General features: G+C 55.9%; 2 protein-coding genes across 4 annotated transcripts in view; one reads left to right on the top strand and one right to left on the bottom strand.

The window, feature by feature from the left end:
- The window catches only part of ACOT11 (acyl-CoA thioesterase 11), a 45,783-nt gene extending 39,367 nt beyond the window's left edge, over positions 1-6,416 (top strand). For all 3 annotated transcript variants that reach the window (XM_081818461.1, XM_081818459.1, XM_081818460.1), the window contains exons 14-16: positions 573-704; positions 1,361-1,487; positions 2,231-6,416. In XM_081818461.1, the coding sequence (XP_081674587.1) occupies positions 573-704; positions 1,361-1,487; positions 2,231-2,386 (415 nt within the window). In that variant the 3' untranslated portion in view covers positions 2,387-6,416. The remainder of the gene's footprint in view (positions 1-572; positions 705-1,360; positions 1,488-2,230) is intronic.
- Positions 2,460-13,401, bottom strand: FAM151A (family with sequence similarity 151 member A). Its single transcript, XM_081818462.1, has 8 exons — positions 13,092-13,401; positions 11,942-12,092; positions 8,184-8,332; positions 7,023-7,182; positions 5,414-5,638; positions 4,587-4,726; positions 3,691-3,834; positions 2,460-3,217 (listed from the first exon to the last, which is right to left on the bottom strand). The coding sequence occupies exons 1-8, from the start codon at positions 13,216-13,218 to the stop codon at positions 2,544-2,546; spliced, it is 1,770 nt and encodes a 589-aa protein (XP_081674588.1). The 5' UTR covers positions 13,219-13,401; the 3' UTR covers positions 2,460-2,543.
- Between the last annotated feature and the right edge of the window lie 1,123 nt (positions 13,402-14,524).

A 14,524-nucleotide genomic window follows, 5' to 3' on the forward strand; every position in this document is an offset into this window, starting at 1 on the left:
GTGCGTGTGTATTGGTGTAAGCCCGTGTGTGTGTACCTGGACACATATGTGCAGTGTGCCTGGGCCTGAGGGGCAGAGCTCTGGCCCCCGACAGTCTGGGCACATCCCAGCTCTGCTTCCTTAATGCCTATGGATCTGTACAATGGGGATGCTGAGAGGACCTATTGCATCTGCTGCTGTGGGATTAAATGAGAGAGTACGTGGAAAGCACTTGGAACAGTGCCTGGCACACGGCAGCTGCTCCTACCCAGTAAACTGCCACACATCTGTGTGGGGCTGTGTATGCATTGGTGGGTATCTACGTGAGTCTGTGTGTGCTCACAGGCGTGCCTTTGTGCTTATCTTTGGTCCCGTGTCTGTTTGCATTTGCGTGTGTACGTGTCTATGTGTGTTCCCGTGTGTTCATGCGTGCTTGGCCTGGGCTTCCTGCCCTCCTGTGGCCCCTGCTGAGCAGGGTAGGGGGTAAAGTGTCCCCCAGACATCTGCTCAAGAAGGCTGAAGCGTGGGAGGGCCTGGGCCAGACTGGCTGGCACACAAGGAGCCCGAGTCCTGACCTCTGGGCCTCCCCATAGGAGCGTGGAGCTAGTGCAGCAGGTGGATGAGGACGATGCCATCTACCATGTCATCAGCCCTGTCCTTGGTGGCGATGCCAAGCCCCAGGACTTTGTGATCCTGGCCTCTCGGCGGAAACCTTGTGACAACGGGTAGGTGCCGGCCTGCGGAGGCGGGATGCAGGCAGGAGGGGTCATCAGCTTAGACTCAGCGCTCTGTTTGCTGTGTGGGACTCCAGGCACCGCTTGGCTTTTAGGGGCTGCCCTGGCCTTGCTGTGGGTAAAATGGAGGACGAGGGGACACATCTCGCCTCTGGTCACGTGTGCTCTAAGGCAGGGTGGTCTCCGTCCCTGGGGTGGCAAGGCTGCCTCACCCCAGGCATGGCAGGCCCTTGCTCACGTGGCCACCTCCTTGGCCTCCACCCTCTGAAGGCCCCACGTTGACTGAAGAGGGATAAGGCCGCCAGCTCGCCAGGACGCACCGTATCACTTCTGCTGGAGACAAGCACAGAAAAGTGAAGCATGAAATCCCAAAGCGTGAGACTCCTTTGAGCATCTGCAGTGGAGGGGCTTTTCCAGAAAATCTGCAATGAAACCACGCTGGCTCCTGGCAAATTCAGGGCTGCTAACGCACAAGCACGTCCTCTCTCTAGCCTGGTCCAGAGCCAGCTGTCGGGCCTTTTAAGAGTTTATGTGGCTCAGAGTCTGGTGAGGGGGTCTGTGCGGAGGGGGCTCCGGGGCCTGAACTGGGCGGAAACAGGCCCTCACCTTCTCCTCCTGTGCCCTTGTCCGCCCTTGCTCGTTTCCAGGGACCCCTATGTCATCGCGATGCGGTCAGTTACGCTGCCCACACACCCCGAGACGCCAGCATATAGGCGCGGGGAGACCCTCTGCTCGGGTTTCTGCTTCTGGAGAGAGGGGGACCAGCTGACCAAGGTGAGGCCGGTGTTCCCTTACCACTCCCCCAGGTCCCCCCAAAGCCACATGCATGTCCAGAGCTCTGTGCTGTGGGCTCAGCTCCATACCTGGGCCCCACCTGCAGGCTCTCTTCTAGCTCGGGGGAGCCTAAGAGTGTTAGCGGCTGAAGACATAAGATCTGTGCAGAGATAAGACAGTAGGGTTTTGGAAAAAGCTCTGGATGCTGAGGGCAGAGGCCTGGGTTCTGACCTAAAATTCATCTCTTTACTTGTATACCTCTCTTGTCTGGGAAGGCTTTATATGGCTCTCAGGGCCCATAAAACTCAGCAGGGCAGTCAGTGCTAATTGAAACTGTGGGGGAGGAGGCCGAGTGGGGGGGGGGCTTACTGCAGCTCCCCGCCTCAGGGCCCAGGTAGGGATGAGGCTGGTGTTCGCTAACTTACAATACACTGACCTCGGACTTCTCAGCACAGTCCCCGAGCTTATTTCTAACTTGCTTCCATGACCCTAGAGCACCATTTGTACGTGCTGGGCTGTGGGGACCCAGCCGTCCTCCAGAACCTCCCCCATCTGAACTGTGTGTGGCGACTGAGGGAAGCGGGGTTGTCAGCCCCCAGAAGAGGGGTCACACCACGTCATCTTCTAGGGCCCCAGGGTGCTGGCTTGGATCTGCTGCCCTTCCCACCTGGCTCATGCCCACGGGCTCCCCGCCCCCTCCCCCTGCCCGGATCCCTGAATGTGGCTTCCTTCCCATCCTGCAGGTGTCCTACTACAACCAGGCTACCCCGGGCTTTCTCAACTACGTGACCACCAACGTGGCTGGTCTCTCCTCAGAGTTCTACACCACGTTCAAGGCTTGTGAGCAGTTCCTGTTGGACAACCGGAACGATCTGGCCCCCAGCCTGCAGACCCTCTAAGCCCCCGGCAGTGGCCACTGCACACCCACTCCCCCTCCATCCTGCCCCCAGGGACACACATGCAGCGCACTGAGGCAGGCAGGGGCATTTATTCCTTGCTGCCTCCCCCGTGGGAAGCCTGGAGCCAGGGGCCCACCGGCCCAGCACCCATGGGTGCTCAGTTCCCTCCAGCATCTGCCAGCAAGTCTTCGCGGTAACTCGGGGGCAGCCGGTAGTAGACTCGGGTCCTGTCCACAGCCCTGGCTCCCAGCAGCCCCGCCCGCACCGATGCATAGTCGTCCCCCTCAGGACGGTGCTCCACCGTGACAGTGGCCCGGGGGGAGGCCGCCAACAGCCTGGCCACCACCCCAGCCGGGTTCGGGCCCAAGAGCCTGGCCTGCAGCTGGAAGGACACAGGTTGCCAGAGACCCCGGCATAGCTCCAGCATATCCGCAAGCAGCTGGTCCCTGTAGCCACCACCCAGCGCCTCCTCAGGCCAGCCTGGCGCCACCGTCACGTGGGGGAACACCTCAGCCACAGTTGTCAGCAGCTCCCTGCCGGCCACGTGGCCAGGGGCCGCAAAGCTGCCATGGGAGACCGTGGCCCCGATCCACACAGGCCGAGGCAGGTGGCCCAGGGCAGACAGGCGGGCCAGCGTGGCCAGGGCCGGACGGAGGGCTGAGGGCTCTGCTATGAGCAGATGGACACCCCAGCGCCCGGGCCGCCCGGCAAGCTGCAGGAGGCAGGACTCCAGCGTCGGGGCGGGACCTCCCGGGGCGCGTATGACGGGCACGGCGTCCTTGGCTGCAGGCCCCTGGAGGCCAACGGTCAGCAGGATCATGCCTTCTCCGTCTGAAAGAGGCAGTGGACGGAGGCGGCGAAGTGTCAGGAGTTCGGGTGATGGTGGGCTGTCAGAGGCCCTGTTAAAGGGGTGGCAATGGGGGGGGGGCAGCCAAGGAGAAGCTGGTGCCCCGTCTGCTGAGATCTGTCGAGGGTCCGGGCTCCAGGTGGAAAGGCTGCTTTATAAATGTGCCTGAGGCTCATCCGACCACCTGAACGACATGATCAGCTGCTAGCTCGGCTCTTGGCCTTTGACTGGGGCTTGGTCCTGGGGCCTGGGCCTGCCTGTCCTGCAGTAGATAGGGCTCAGGGCTCAAGGGCACTGACGGTTAGGGGCCCCTGCCCGATACCACTGCACTCGGCCACCATGGCGTCCAGCACATTGCCGCAGTAACAGAGGCCTTAGCTTCCTGCCCCGAGCAAAGGAATCCCCCCTCTTCCCCCCCAGTTTAGCTAGGAGCACAGGGGCTGAAGGCAGGCCTTACCTGGGAGGCTGACTGTTGCTGTTCTTCTGTTGCCCTGGAGGTCAGGAACCAGCCACTCCACACTCAGACCGTCCCCCCCAGGGGGCTGGAGGAGAGGGATCAGGCTGCCTCCCGTGTAGTAAATGCGCTTCCGTGTGGCATTCGCTGTGGGGCCCCAAATTGTCAAGATGCACTGGCCACCATTCACGGAGCCCCTTCTCTGAGTCCTGTGTCTACACACAGTCTCTCTCAGACTCACAGCACCCTTCCAGGCAGACGTACTCCCATCAGAGATTACAAGGAGGGATTCCCCAAGGTCCCACAGCCACCCGGGGTTAGAACCTGATGCAACCAAGTCTGCCAGCCCCAAAGCTGGAACTCCCTCTCCCCGCACCGGCATGGCTCCCATGGTAGGAATGTTGAGTCTCATGGGTTCCCTTTGAGATGGCTTAACTGCAGGCTCTCCTAGGTCCAGGGTCAAGGGAATGAGGGGTCTGGACAAGCAAACGGGTAGTATCTGGGTCTTTGATTAGTAGGTACATTGGTGTGTGTGGGGGGGCGGTCTCTGAGGAACTACGCTGTAAGGGAAACGCACATGGGGTTTGGAATTTGCTGGGTTCCAATCTAAGCTGTGCTATGTACAAGGGAATGACTTGGTGTAGATTATTTTACTGGTCTGAACCTCAGTTTCCCTATCTATAGAATGGAATCACTGCTTCCTGGATATTTGAGGCTTACATAGCATACCATACCCACGTCTGGCATACAGTAGGCGCTTAAAAGCATTCTTTGACCCGATTCCACCCAGAATTTTCCCTTCTGATGCCTCACCCCTCCAGCTCTGCTCCACTGTCCACCAAATGCTGCCCGCAGAATCCGCCCTACCAGCTTCCCTGGCCGCCCCACACCCCTCCTACCGGCCAGTCGCTTGAACTGTGACAGGAGAGGCTCAAAGAGGTCATAGTAGACTTGGTGGGAAGCGCTGTTGTCTCGGACATAGAGGAGATCATCCACCGACACGGGGTCCGAGGCACCCTGCCACAGCGTCAGGCTGTACCTGGGGCCCAGAGACCAAGCTCAGCACCTGCCTGGGCCCAACAAGGTCCTCAGTCCCACTCTTGTGCTCAGAACGGGACCCTAGCTGGGCAGGGATAGAGTACCTGGCCTCCAGCTTCCCACCAGCCCCTTCTCCCTGAGAACTGCCCCCCTTCCCAAGGGCAGAAGAAGTCACAGGGGCTTCAGGAAGGAAGAGTAAAGAAGCTGAGCAGGAGGCGCTGGCCCGCCCTGCCTCCTCACTGGGAGTATCTATTTCTGGTTCTGTCTTAGGAACAGGAACAGGACAAGGACAGAAAGCGATGGGTACAGGCAGTGGGGAAGAAGTTAGGTGTGGAGGGGGAAGGGGACAGCCCTGGAACTCCTGTGGGAAGTGGCCGAGGAAGGTGGGACTGGGCAGTTGGGAGTCCCTCAATCCCTAGAAGACAATCCTGGGCACAGCTGGCTCCCATGGGAGGAAGACTTGCCACTAGGTCAAGTTATCCACTAAGGGACTGGCTGCCTTGGGTGGTAGTGAGCAGCCCATCACCAGAGGTATACAAGCAGAGAGCAGGGATGCTGTAGAGGATGTGAGCACCAGTGGGTATTGGACAGATATGGTTAAGTGGCTGGGATCTCCCCAGGGAGTAACAGTGCCCGGGGGGTGGGTCAGGTGGATCAGGGGCTGTGGCAGGGGCCTGGGAGTTTTCACCTCTTCGATTGGCCCAGCAGCCAGCTGAAGTGGGGCCAGGCAGCCCGTACCATGACAGCCCGCACGGGGAAGGTGACCCTCTGTGGCAGTGTGCCCACCAGCTCCTGCATCCTCTCCACCATGGCTCGGGTGTATGTCCTGTTCAGGAACAGGGGCACATAGAGGGTGGTCCAGCCTGGAGACAGGGTGGCCTCAGGATACTTCTCCTGGACCAAGGCCAGGAACCTGCGGAGAATCAGAGACACTGGTCTTTGAGAGCCTTGCTGGCCCCTTCCTCATCTCCTGGGTTCCCATCACTGGGCTAGGAAGTGGCAAGTCCTGTTAAATGTAGGGTATAAGGACCGAAGCTGAGTCCTAAAGAACAGAAGTGACTTAAGGTCCTACAAATGGGGCATGGACTTTGGAGTCAGGGAGTTCTGGGTTCAGGTCCTGGACTCTATAACCTTGGGCAGCTCAATTCAACCTCTTTGATTCTCAAAGATGTCATCCCTTCTGGTAGGGCAGGGCCTCTTCAGCATCCCCATTTGGACAGGTGAGACAAGCCAGGGCCCCAGATAGGGGGATCTAGACTCGGCCACTTGTCTCTGAAGCTTCAGATTTTTAAATTCCATGTAAATTTTCCCTTGAAAGAAACTTTAACAGAGGAATCATATTACCCTCTCCTCCTCCCCAAACTATTGAGTAAAATCAACACTCTAAGAAGATGAGCCATTATTTATCTTGGGCCACTGATTACGTATTTTTCTAATGGCTGCTTTCCAAATGCACCTCAGTTTGAGAATCACAATAAATGATGGATGGATGGAGAGATGGATGACTAGAATCAGGAAGGCCTGGCTTTGAATCTTTGCAATTTTTAGACCTAGGCCAGTCGTGTAACCTCGATGAGATAGTTCCTGTATTAATAAAATGAAAATATAATAATACCTACCTCATTCTCTTGATAACTAACGCACTTTCTGAAACAGTGCCTGGGCACATAATAAACATTCAATAAATTGAATCTCGATTACTATCAGCTTTCTCGTCTGCAACATGGGGGGAGATGCTCCCAACCCAGCACTGCTAGGTGAGGGTCAAACTGGACGCACCTTGTCCTCCTGTGTGGCCCTTCGTCTGTTGTTATGTGCGGCTGGTCTAAGTGGAGGGAATTGGTGGCAGTGCTGGGATTTCAGGGGGGGCGGGGGAAGGAGTTAGCACTTTCAGACTTTTCTCTAGCAGGCCAAGCCCTGCCTTGGTCCCTGGGGACACAGAAAGGACTGGGCCCTGTCTGCCTTCCAGGAGTCCACTGTGGAGTAGGGGCTATAAACCGGTAATCTGGCAGTGATAGCCCAGTGAAATCAGGGTTGTGTTAGGAGGACGTGTTGAAGGCTCTCAGCAGCCTGGGATGTCAGGGTAGATTTGGGAGGAGGTAACGACTGGGCAAAGGTTCATCAGGAAATTTGGGCAAGGCATTCGAGGCAAAGGGAACAGCATGTGCAAAGGCTCAGAGGTCAGGTTATATGGTATGGCTGGAGGTAAACTCAGCAAAGGTGCCCTGAGCAGTTTCTGTGCTGGATGGTGAAGGAAGAGAGCTGGACACAGCTGGGGCAGAGAAGTGAACACTCACCGTGTGGCATTGACCTCGATTGAGATGGGCACATTGGGGCCCCTCAGGATGTCCGCATTGATCCACACAGGCCTCCTCACTCTCCCGTCCTCTGTCAGCCGCCGCAGGAGGTCCAGCGAGGGGCCCACAGCCTTGAGGCTCTTGAAGTCCAGTTTGATACCTGTGGGGAGGGGCCCAAGGGCTTGGGGAAATGGACCCTCATGCTCAGGGCAGAAGGAACCAGCAGACACGACTTCCTGGAACAGAGAGAGCAGTAGGATTGGGGGCAGGAGGTGGGCAGACAGGGACCAGACTCCATCTGGGTGTGAAGAGGGCTTTCAAACAAGCCAAGCCACCCACAGAGGAAGGACCTGGCCCTGCCCCTGCCCCTGGGGGGAGAAAGCTGAGGCCAGCCAAGGGCTCAGACAAGGGTTGTCAAGCATCGGAGAAAGAGAGACTGTGGTTCTTGGACAGGGTAGGCTTAGAGCATCCTAAGCCAACTTAGCCTGAGTGCAAGTTCCTCAGCCTGCAGAAAGAGGCATTTGAGTAGAGGAGGGCCATGGAAGTGGAGGAGGGGCCCCTGTGAACAAAAGCCTGTCCTATTCAGGCAGCTGGGCGCTGGGGGTGAATGGCGACGAGGGGAACTGCAGGCGGATGAGGTTGTGAAGTTGGAGACGGCTGTTGAAAGCCAGGCCAAGGAGATGACACTTTGTCCCAGGAAAATGGGGAGCCATGCAGGGCCAAAGAGGGGAGTGACAGATTTGGTGTTTGTGGAAAGCTCACTCAGATGTACATGGTGGTAGCGGTGGTGGAGGGAAGACAGAGCGGCTGAGTCTGGGGGCAGGACATGGTGAATGACAGAGGGGGAGGCAGGAGGGTGATGCCCAGATTCTGACCAAAACTGGCAAAGGGACCCGGGAGGGAAGGGCGGAGTTGGGCTTTGAACAGGTTATACCTAGTTCCGGAGGATTCAGGAGGGAACAATCTGAACGTGTCTGCACTTTGTGGTGTACCCTGCCCTTTCCCATCCCCCACCTCACCCAGAATTCCCTAGGCCTGGGTGTCTTGAACCGGGGGGGCGGGGGGGAGCGGGGGAAGCCCAGGCAATGAGCAGTGAGCCTGGGACTGGCCTGGCTTCAGCAGAGGACCAGAGGGCTGGGGAGGGGCTGAGAGAGTCCTTACCCTTCTGGGAAGAGGCCAGCACAGCCTCCAGCCACTGCTGCAGCGTGTTGTCACTGTAGATGGCTGGGGGGTGCGCCATGATGGGGACCCCTGTCTCGTTGGCTGTGTTGAGTCCTTCTACGGTGATGTCTGCTTCCAGGACCATGGCGCTGCCTGAGCAAGAGGCAGAACTTGGTCACTTCCTTTGAAAATTTGAAAATTTTTCTTCTTATCAAAGTATTACACATTTATCAAAGAACGTTTGGAGAATACAGAAAAGCAGGAAGAAGAATACTCATCCACATTTCCATCATAGTTCACATTTTGTATGTATTTTCTTCCGTTTTTGTCTATGTACGGTTTTCTATGCAGTTGAGACCACACTGCATTTGTAATTTTTAATCCTTTTCTTTCAATGACATTTTCACAATCTTTTATGTCTCATTTTTTTTAGAGGCTATAAAAGCTCTGGTTGAGGGTCATTAGCTACCTCTTATTCCTGAGACAGTTTGGTAGTTTCCAATTCTTTGCTACTCAAATGATAACACAGTTTATCCTGGTGTTTGAATTATTTCTAGTCCCTACTTGTGGCATTTGAGTTAGGGCCACACAGGGTCATTTTTAAAGCCCACATTATTCAATTACCGTCCAGAAAAATTGTTCTGATTCATGTTCCCGCCTGAAGTACATAAGCTTGCCCACCTCCTTGCACCTTTATAGCACTGAGCCTTGTTATTTTAATTTTTAAATTTCTAAAACCCTGTCCTCCAGAGTTCGGTCTAGGAGGGAGCTAAGGCCTTCCCAATGGAAGCAGACTTAGAAGACTCTGCCAGGGCCACTGGCATTTGGGGTGTGCAGTGGAGGGAGGGGAAGGAGGGAGGCAGGGATCACGTTCGACTCTGCAACATCATAGACCCTTGGCATCAGAAGGGGCCTTTTCTCCTGGTTTATACTCACAACCTCCTGACCTCTCATCTCTAGCCCTGCTCCCCTGGAAGTCCATTCTCTACACGGCAACTAGAGTTTTCTAAACATGCACCTGCTCAGGTCACTTTCTGTTAAAAAACAAAACGGCCCCACCCATTGCCCTTAGACTCAAACCCAAATTCCTTAGCATAGCCTCTGCGGTCCCGCTTGACCCAGCCCTGACAAAATTTCCAATCTCACCCGAGTGCCTCTCTCCCTCCATCTCTAGGTTCCAGCCCCTCCAGCTTCTGCAACATTACTGTGCACACAAATCATCCAGGAGCTGTTAAAATTCAAGCTCCTATCAGTAGGTCAGGGGTGGGGCCGAGGTTCTGCGCATCTCATGGCTCCCCAGCCATGCCCAAGCTGCTGGGCCTTGGACTGCACTTCTAGTGAGGCTTGAGTTTGTTCTGTCCTCCCATCTCTGGGCTCTTACTCCTGGTTGTTGCCTTGGCAACTCTCCCCTCCACAGCTTTACTAGGCTACCTTCTGCTCATCTGTTAGTGTTTGGCTTAAAATATCACTTCCTCAGGGAGGCCATGCCTGAACCCCATGCCCAGTCTGACTTAGTCATCCGCTTCGGGGCTACTCTTTTTGAGTGCTTAGCCCCATGTAATTGCTCACTTAGCATCAGCCTTCCTGAGTATAGGTACCAGGGTGCAGGGTCTGGGTCTGAATTGACCATCACTTAAATTTCTGGTGCCTAGATGGTATCAGGCCTGAAAAAAGAGCTTTAAAAGTGGTTGTTGAATGATGAACACCTGAATGACTTAATGATAGAAAAGTCAAGCTCAGTAAGCCTAGGTCCACAAAGGTAAGAAAGAGCTTGACCAAAGTCAGAGAACTTTTGCAGATTTCTCTAAAATCTAGGTGCCTGGATTTCTAGGAGGGGTAGAAGGTGAGTGCCGGGATGTCCCTGGCAGTGAGTCAGGCATTTCCCATCATCCCGTTTCCTCCAAATGTTGTGGATGCTGCTTCTAGGGCATGGGACTCCCAGGTTTCCTCATTGGCAAGGTGGGGATGAGCCCCCCTGGGCCATGGAAACAGGACATGAACATAAAAACACGTTGTTAAACCATTAAGGGCTTTATGAAGGCAACCTTCATTTTTGGACTTGAGCACAAAGTTCTTTCTCATCTTAATTTATGGTTACTTGGGAATGCAGAGAGGGGGGTCTGAAAGGCTTGGGCCCCAGTGAGGCCCACAGAAGCCAGGCTGGAACCCGGGTGGGGTGCAGGTAAGAGGGTAGCTCCTGAGAATGGATGCATCGGAGTCTCCTTCCCATCCAACGGGGGGGCCAGTTCCAGTCTTGGCGGGGTGGGGGTGCATCGAGAGCCCTCTTTGAGTCCCGGTGACCTCCTGATGCTGCTGCCTTGCTTAACTTGCACTAGCCAACCTCCCTGAAGACACTGAGTCCCTTGGAGACAAGGTCACATCTCACTCATTTCTAAACCCTTCTCCTGAGATCGACCCAGAGCAGGGACCCAGTGAAGTGAATTGGACTGAAGACCAGCAGAAAGTACATTCTGGACTTAACCTCCCTCCTTGCAATTGCCACCTAGGCCCAGCTTGTTCCTGGAAAAGTCTTCTCTCTTACTGTGGAAAGTTGTTACTTGCCTTCCAGATGCTGAATCTGAAGGTTGACATGTTTGGGTGGGGTGTGAGGGACGGACAAGCAAGGAGGGAAGGATCCATTTCCTGCAGCCCCAGAAGGGGAGGAGGGCTGGCCCCCCCAGGGAAGAGACAGGAAGTTATGGAGCCCCCCGCCCCCCAACATGGGGCAGGCCCCTGAACCCAGATTGCAGGCATGAGCACTAGGACAAACAGCGATCGGTGTTACTCGGGCAGGGTACTTGTCTTCTCTGTGCCTCCTCTTTCTCATTTACAAGAATTAAATAATAAGATAGCCCTGGTTAGGCATTCACTAAGTGTTAATCATTATTTACATGCAGTAGGCTCACTTAACTAGAGTCGCCTATCCTCCCCCCGCCCCCTGCCGCCCTTCCCTTTGCCTGGGAGAGTCTGGTGTATTTCTGTACGCTCAGCATTATTTAGTTTGGATGATAAATGATACGGGAATTCTACCAATCCACATTTGGCAGAGGGAAAAACTGAACTGTGGACAGGTGAAGTCACCTGTCCCAAATCACTGTGCCACTGAAGAGCCAAGGTAGGATTTGAACCCAGTTCTGTCTGCCTCCCAGATCTTCGCTTTGGCCCCTTCTCTCCACGTGGAAGTCCGTTCATGTCCAAGATGACTTCACCAGTCCGGCCCTGCCCCTGGGTCTCACCTAGGGTCCCCACCCCAGCTGTGCACCTCTTCCCAGAGGCCTACCGCAGGGACCCGGCAGAACCCTCAGGGAGGAAACTGGGCCTCTGGACCCCTGAGCTATGCTAAGGGGTATCTGTCCCTACTCCCTGCTGTTGGGCACTGCCTGGTTGGGGCCATTGGCCTTCTTCTTGGCCAAGGTCCTTATGTCATGGGGCTGGGTCTCTCGTCCACTCCCCAGGGTCGCCATCATCACTCTGAATTGGAGGCTCGGGGGCATTTTCCAATTTGCTCAGCTTTTCTGCTCGTTTTTGATAGCACTGGGCCTCAAAGTCACGTCTTCTGGCTTCCACAGGCTTGGGGGGCAAGGACCTCCCAGCAGGCACAGCTGGCCATCACGGAAGGGGTAGCTGGGGCAGAGGACATCAGACATCTGGGTCGAACCCTAATGCCGCCACATACGTCATGCTGTCTCATCTCCACCTCTGCTCTCCCCCATCTCCTGCACCCCTGCCCTGGCCTGTCCCAGTCCTGGCAGACAGACTTACTGCTCAGGGCAGCTTTCATCTCCTCCCGGCTGTTGGCAGCGTGGTACCAGGTGACCAGCAGACCATCCAGTTGGCTGATCTGGCCCAGGCTCTGCAGGTAGTCCAGCATGTCCGCGTCGGGGCGGCAGGCCGCATCCTGCTCACAGTCTGGAATGGAAGCCAAGCGAGCTGTTAGCCTCAATTCTCACCTCTGCCCAAGATTCCCATCTGTTCATCCCTCTGACCCTCCCTGGGCTCCCAGGGTGTGTCCAGCTCTCCATCTAGCAGAGGGACAGGGGGACCCCAGAGCCATCAAGTGCTACGAGAAATACATGGGCTCCTGGGCACAAGGAGCCCCCATACCAGCCTGGGCAGTCAGGAAGTTTACAGACAGAGGAGGGAACATTTAAGGGGGCTTTGAGGATGGGTGTAAATTTGACAGAGAAGGGGGACAGAGAGAACAGTATCAGCAAAGGCTGGGCTGAAGGACAGAGTGTGGTCACCTGGAGGAACAGCCACTGGCCGGTACAGATGGCCTGAGACATGGAGAGGGCAGGCCTGGAAAGGGGTGTTGTGATCAGGCTGTAAACAGCCATGAACGCCAGCAAAGGGGTTGGCTGTGTGCTGAGGGCAAGGCGGGCTTGTGTTTAGCAAGATCTCATGGGCTGCAGAGTGAGCACTGGCTGGGAGAGTAGGCTGCAGACAAAAGACTGTGTGCAGGGAAACCGCAGCAGGGGTCAAGGACACCAGAGGCCTGGGAGCTCGGGGTCAGGGAGGGCAGAGGGTGGGAAGGCAGAAGCCTCAAGATGCCAGGCCTGAGGGTACAGACAGGAGGCAGAGCGGGGAGTGGAGGCCGCCCCCAGGTTTCTGTGGGAAGGGAGGGGCCCTTCACCCAAAGAGGGCACAGGGAGGAGCGGGTGTGGGGGAAAGATGAATTGAGCTTAGTGTGCTGAGTCTGAGATGCCCACAGGACCCCCCAAAAGGTCCATTCAGGGGCACGGGAGGGAGGTGTGGGCTGAAGGCAACAAGCCTGGTGGAGGCGGGGGGGAGGTTGACGGGGACAGAGTCGGCTGGGGATGGAGTCTTAGTGGAGATGCGGGATGGGAGAGGAGGCCATCAGAGCGGTCCGTGGGGAAGCCACCCAGACGGCATGACAGGGGGCCCTACCCGGCTGGCTGCGCAGCGACAGTACGAAGCTCAGGATCAATCCAATGGCGACCACCAGAACCACGCTGGCACTGCCCAGAAGGGCCCACTTGGTCCGACTGTTCGAGCACCCCTTCTTGCAGGCCATGATGATCCTCTCTGCGGAATGCCTCCCGAGTCCCCACGGCCCAGAGGCCCCCAAGGCTCCCTGTAGCTGGGATCCGGTGGGACGCGGGAGCCCCGTGTAGCATCCAGTTCTCCACCAAGGCCCTAGCTCCGGCGGGCCAGAAATGTCTCCTGAGGAGGTAGCCCCTGAGGCTCCTCCTCCCTCCCTTCCCACCCTCCTCCCGGCTCCACACCCTTCGAGGATCTTAATAAATCAAGCAGAAAGTCCTACCGCCTCCAAAATGACCTTTGAGCACACCAAAGGGCCAGAAAATGTTGGACCAAGCATCTGTCTGCTGCCTGTCTCTGCTGCCTGGGAGTTGGGAGACCAGGACCTAGACCCAGCTTGACCTTGCTTTCCCGACCCGGAGCAGGAGTCTTCCCCTCCCTAGGCCCAGTTCTTCTCCTGTGCAAAAGATGGCACCTGGTTCATTCTTTCCCTGTGTTGCCGTGCCCCAGGAAGTCACCAGGGTCAGACAAGTGTTGATGACAAGCACATATTAGATCTGCCCGAGGCTATGAATTTTCCTTCCATCCCAGATTGTGGTTGACAGATTATCTACCTGAGATTGAAGCTGATAAGGCTTAGCGTGCTGGCCTATAGGGCACACAGGCCACTCCTGGGGCAGTGAGTCCACAAGGAAGGGGCTGAGTCAGCCCCGCAAACTGAGGGTGTCCTGGGGGCTCTGGTGTGGGAAGTAAGTTAGAGACTATCTCTACTTAAGGGACCCTGGAGTTGAGTTTATCTTATTTTTTTAAGATTTATTTATTTGTCAAAAAAAAAAAAAGATTTATTTATTTGTCAGAGAGAGAGAGAGCACAAGCAGGGGGAGTGGCAGGCAGGGGAGAAGCAGGCTCCCTGCTGAGCATGGAGCCTGATGTGGGACTCGATCCCAGGACCCTGGGATCATCACCTGAGCTAAGGCAGACGCTTAACTGACTGAGCCACCCAGGCGTGGGACCCTGGAGTTTAAATGAGTCCAAGAATCACCTGTAATGTACACAGGGACTTTGGTTTATAGAGATTCACAGAGAAATTTATCAGGGTCACTGGTGCCCGATTCAGAGTGTGTGTGTGTGTATATATATGTGTGTGTGTGTGTGTGTGTGTGTGTAAGAATATCTAAAATGATGAATGATGCCCAGGTGGGCAGATGGAGGGAATCTGGGGGGATGGGGAGCAGGTCGGGAGGGAGTTTGGTTCAGGTCTTGTGGAGTCGTGGGGATTGTGGGTCATCCCTGAAGAGTTACCCAGGAGGACACTGGATATAGAGGTCTGAGGCTTGGGA

Source organism: Leptonychotes weddellii, chromosome 4 (genome assembly GCF_054177405.1).
Source record: "Leptonychotes weddellii isolate Sample4059 chromosome 4, ASM5417740v2, whole genome shotgun sequence".
Taxonomy (NCBI): Eukaryota; Metazoa; Chordata; class Mammalia; order Carnivora; family Phocidae; genus Leptonychotes; species Leptonychotes weddellii.

Coding starts and splice junctions, on each gene's coding strand:
- FAM151A (XM_081818462.1), bottom strand. CDS start 13,218: ATGGCCTGCAAGAAGGGGTGCTCGAACAGTCGGACCAAGTGGGCCCTT. Junction 4,727..5,413: donor CTGCTGGGCCAATCGAAGAG/GTGAAAACTCCC, acceptor TCTGGGCCCCAG/GTACAGCCTGACGCTGTGGC. Junction 3,218..3,690: donor AGCAACAGTCAGCCTCCCAG/GTAAGGCCTGCC, acceptor TGCCTCTTTCAG/ACGGAGAAGGCATGATCCTG.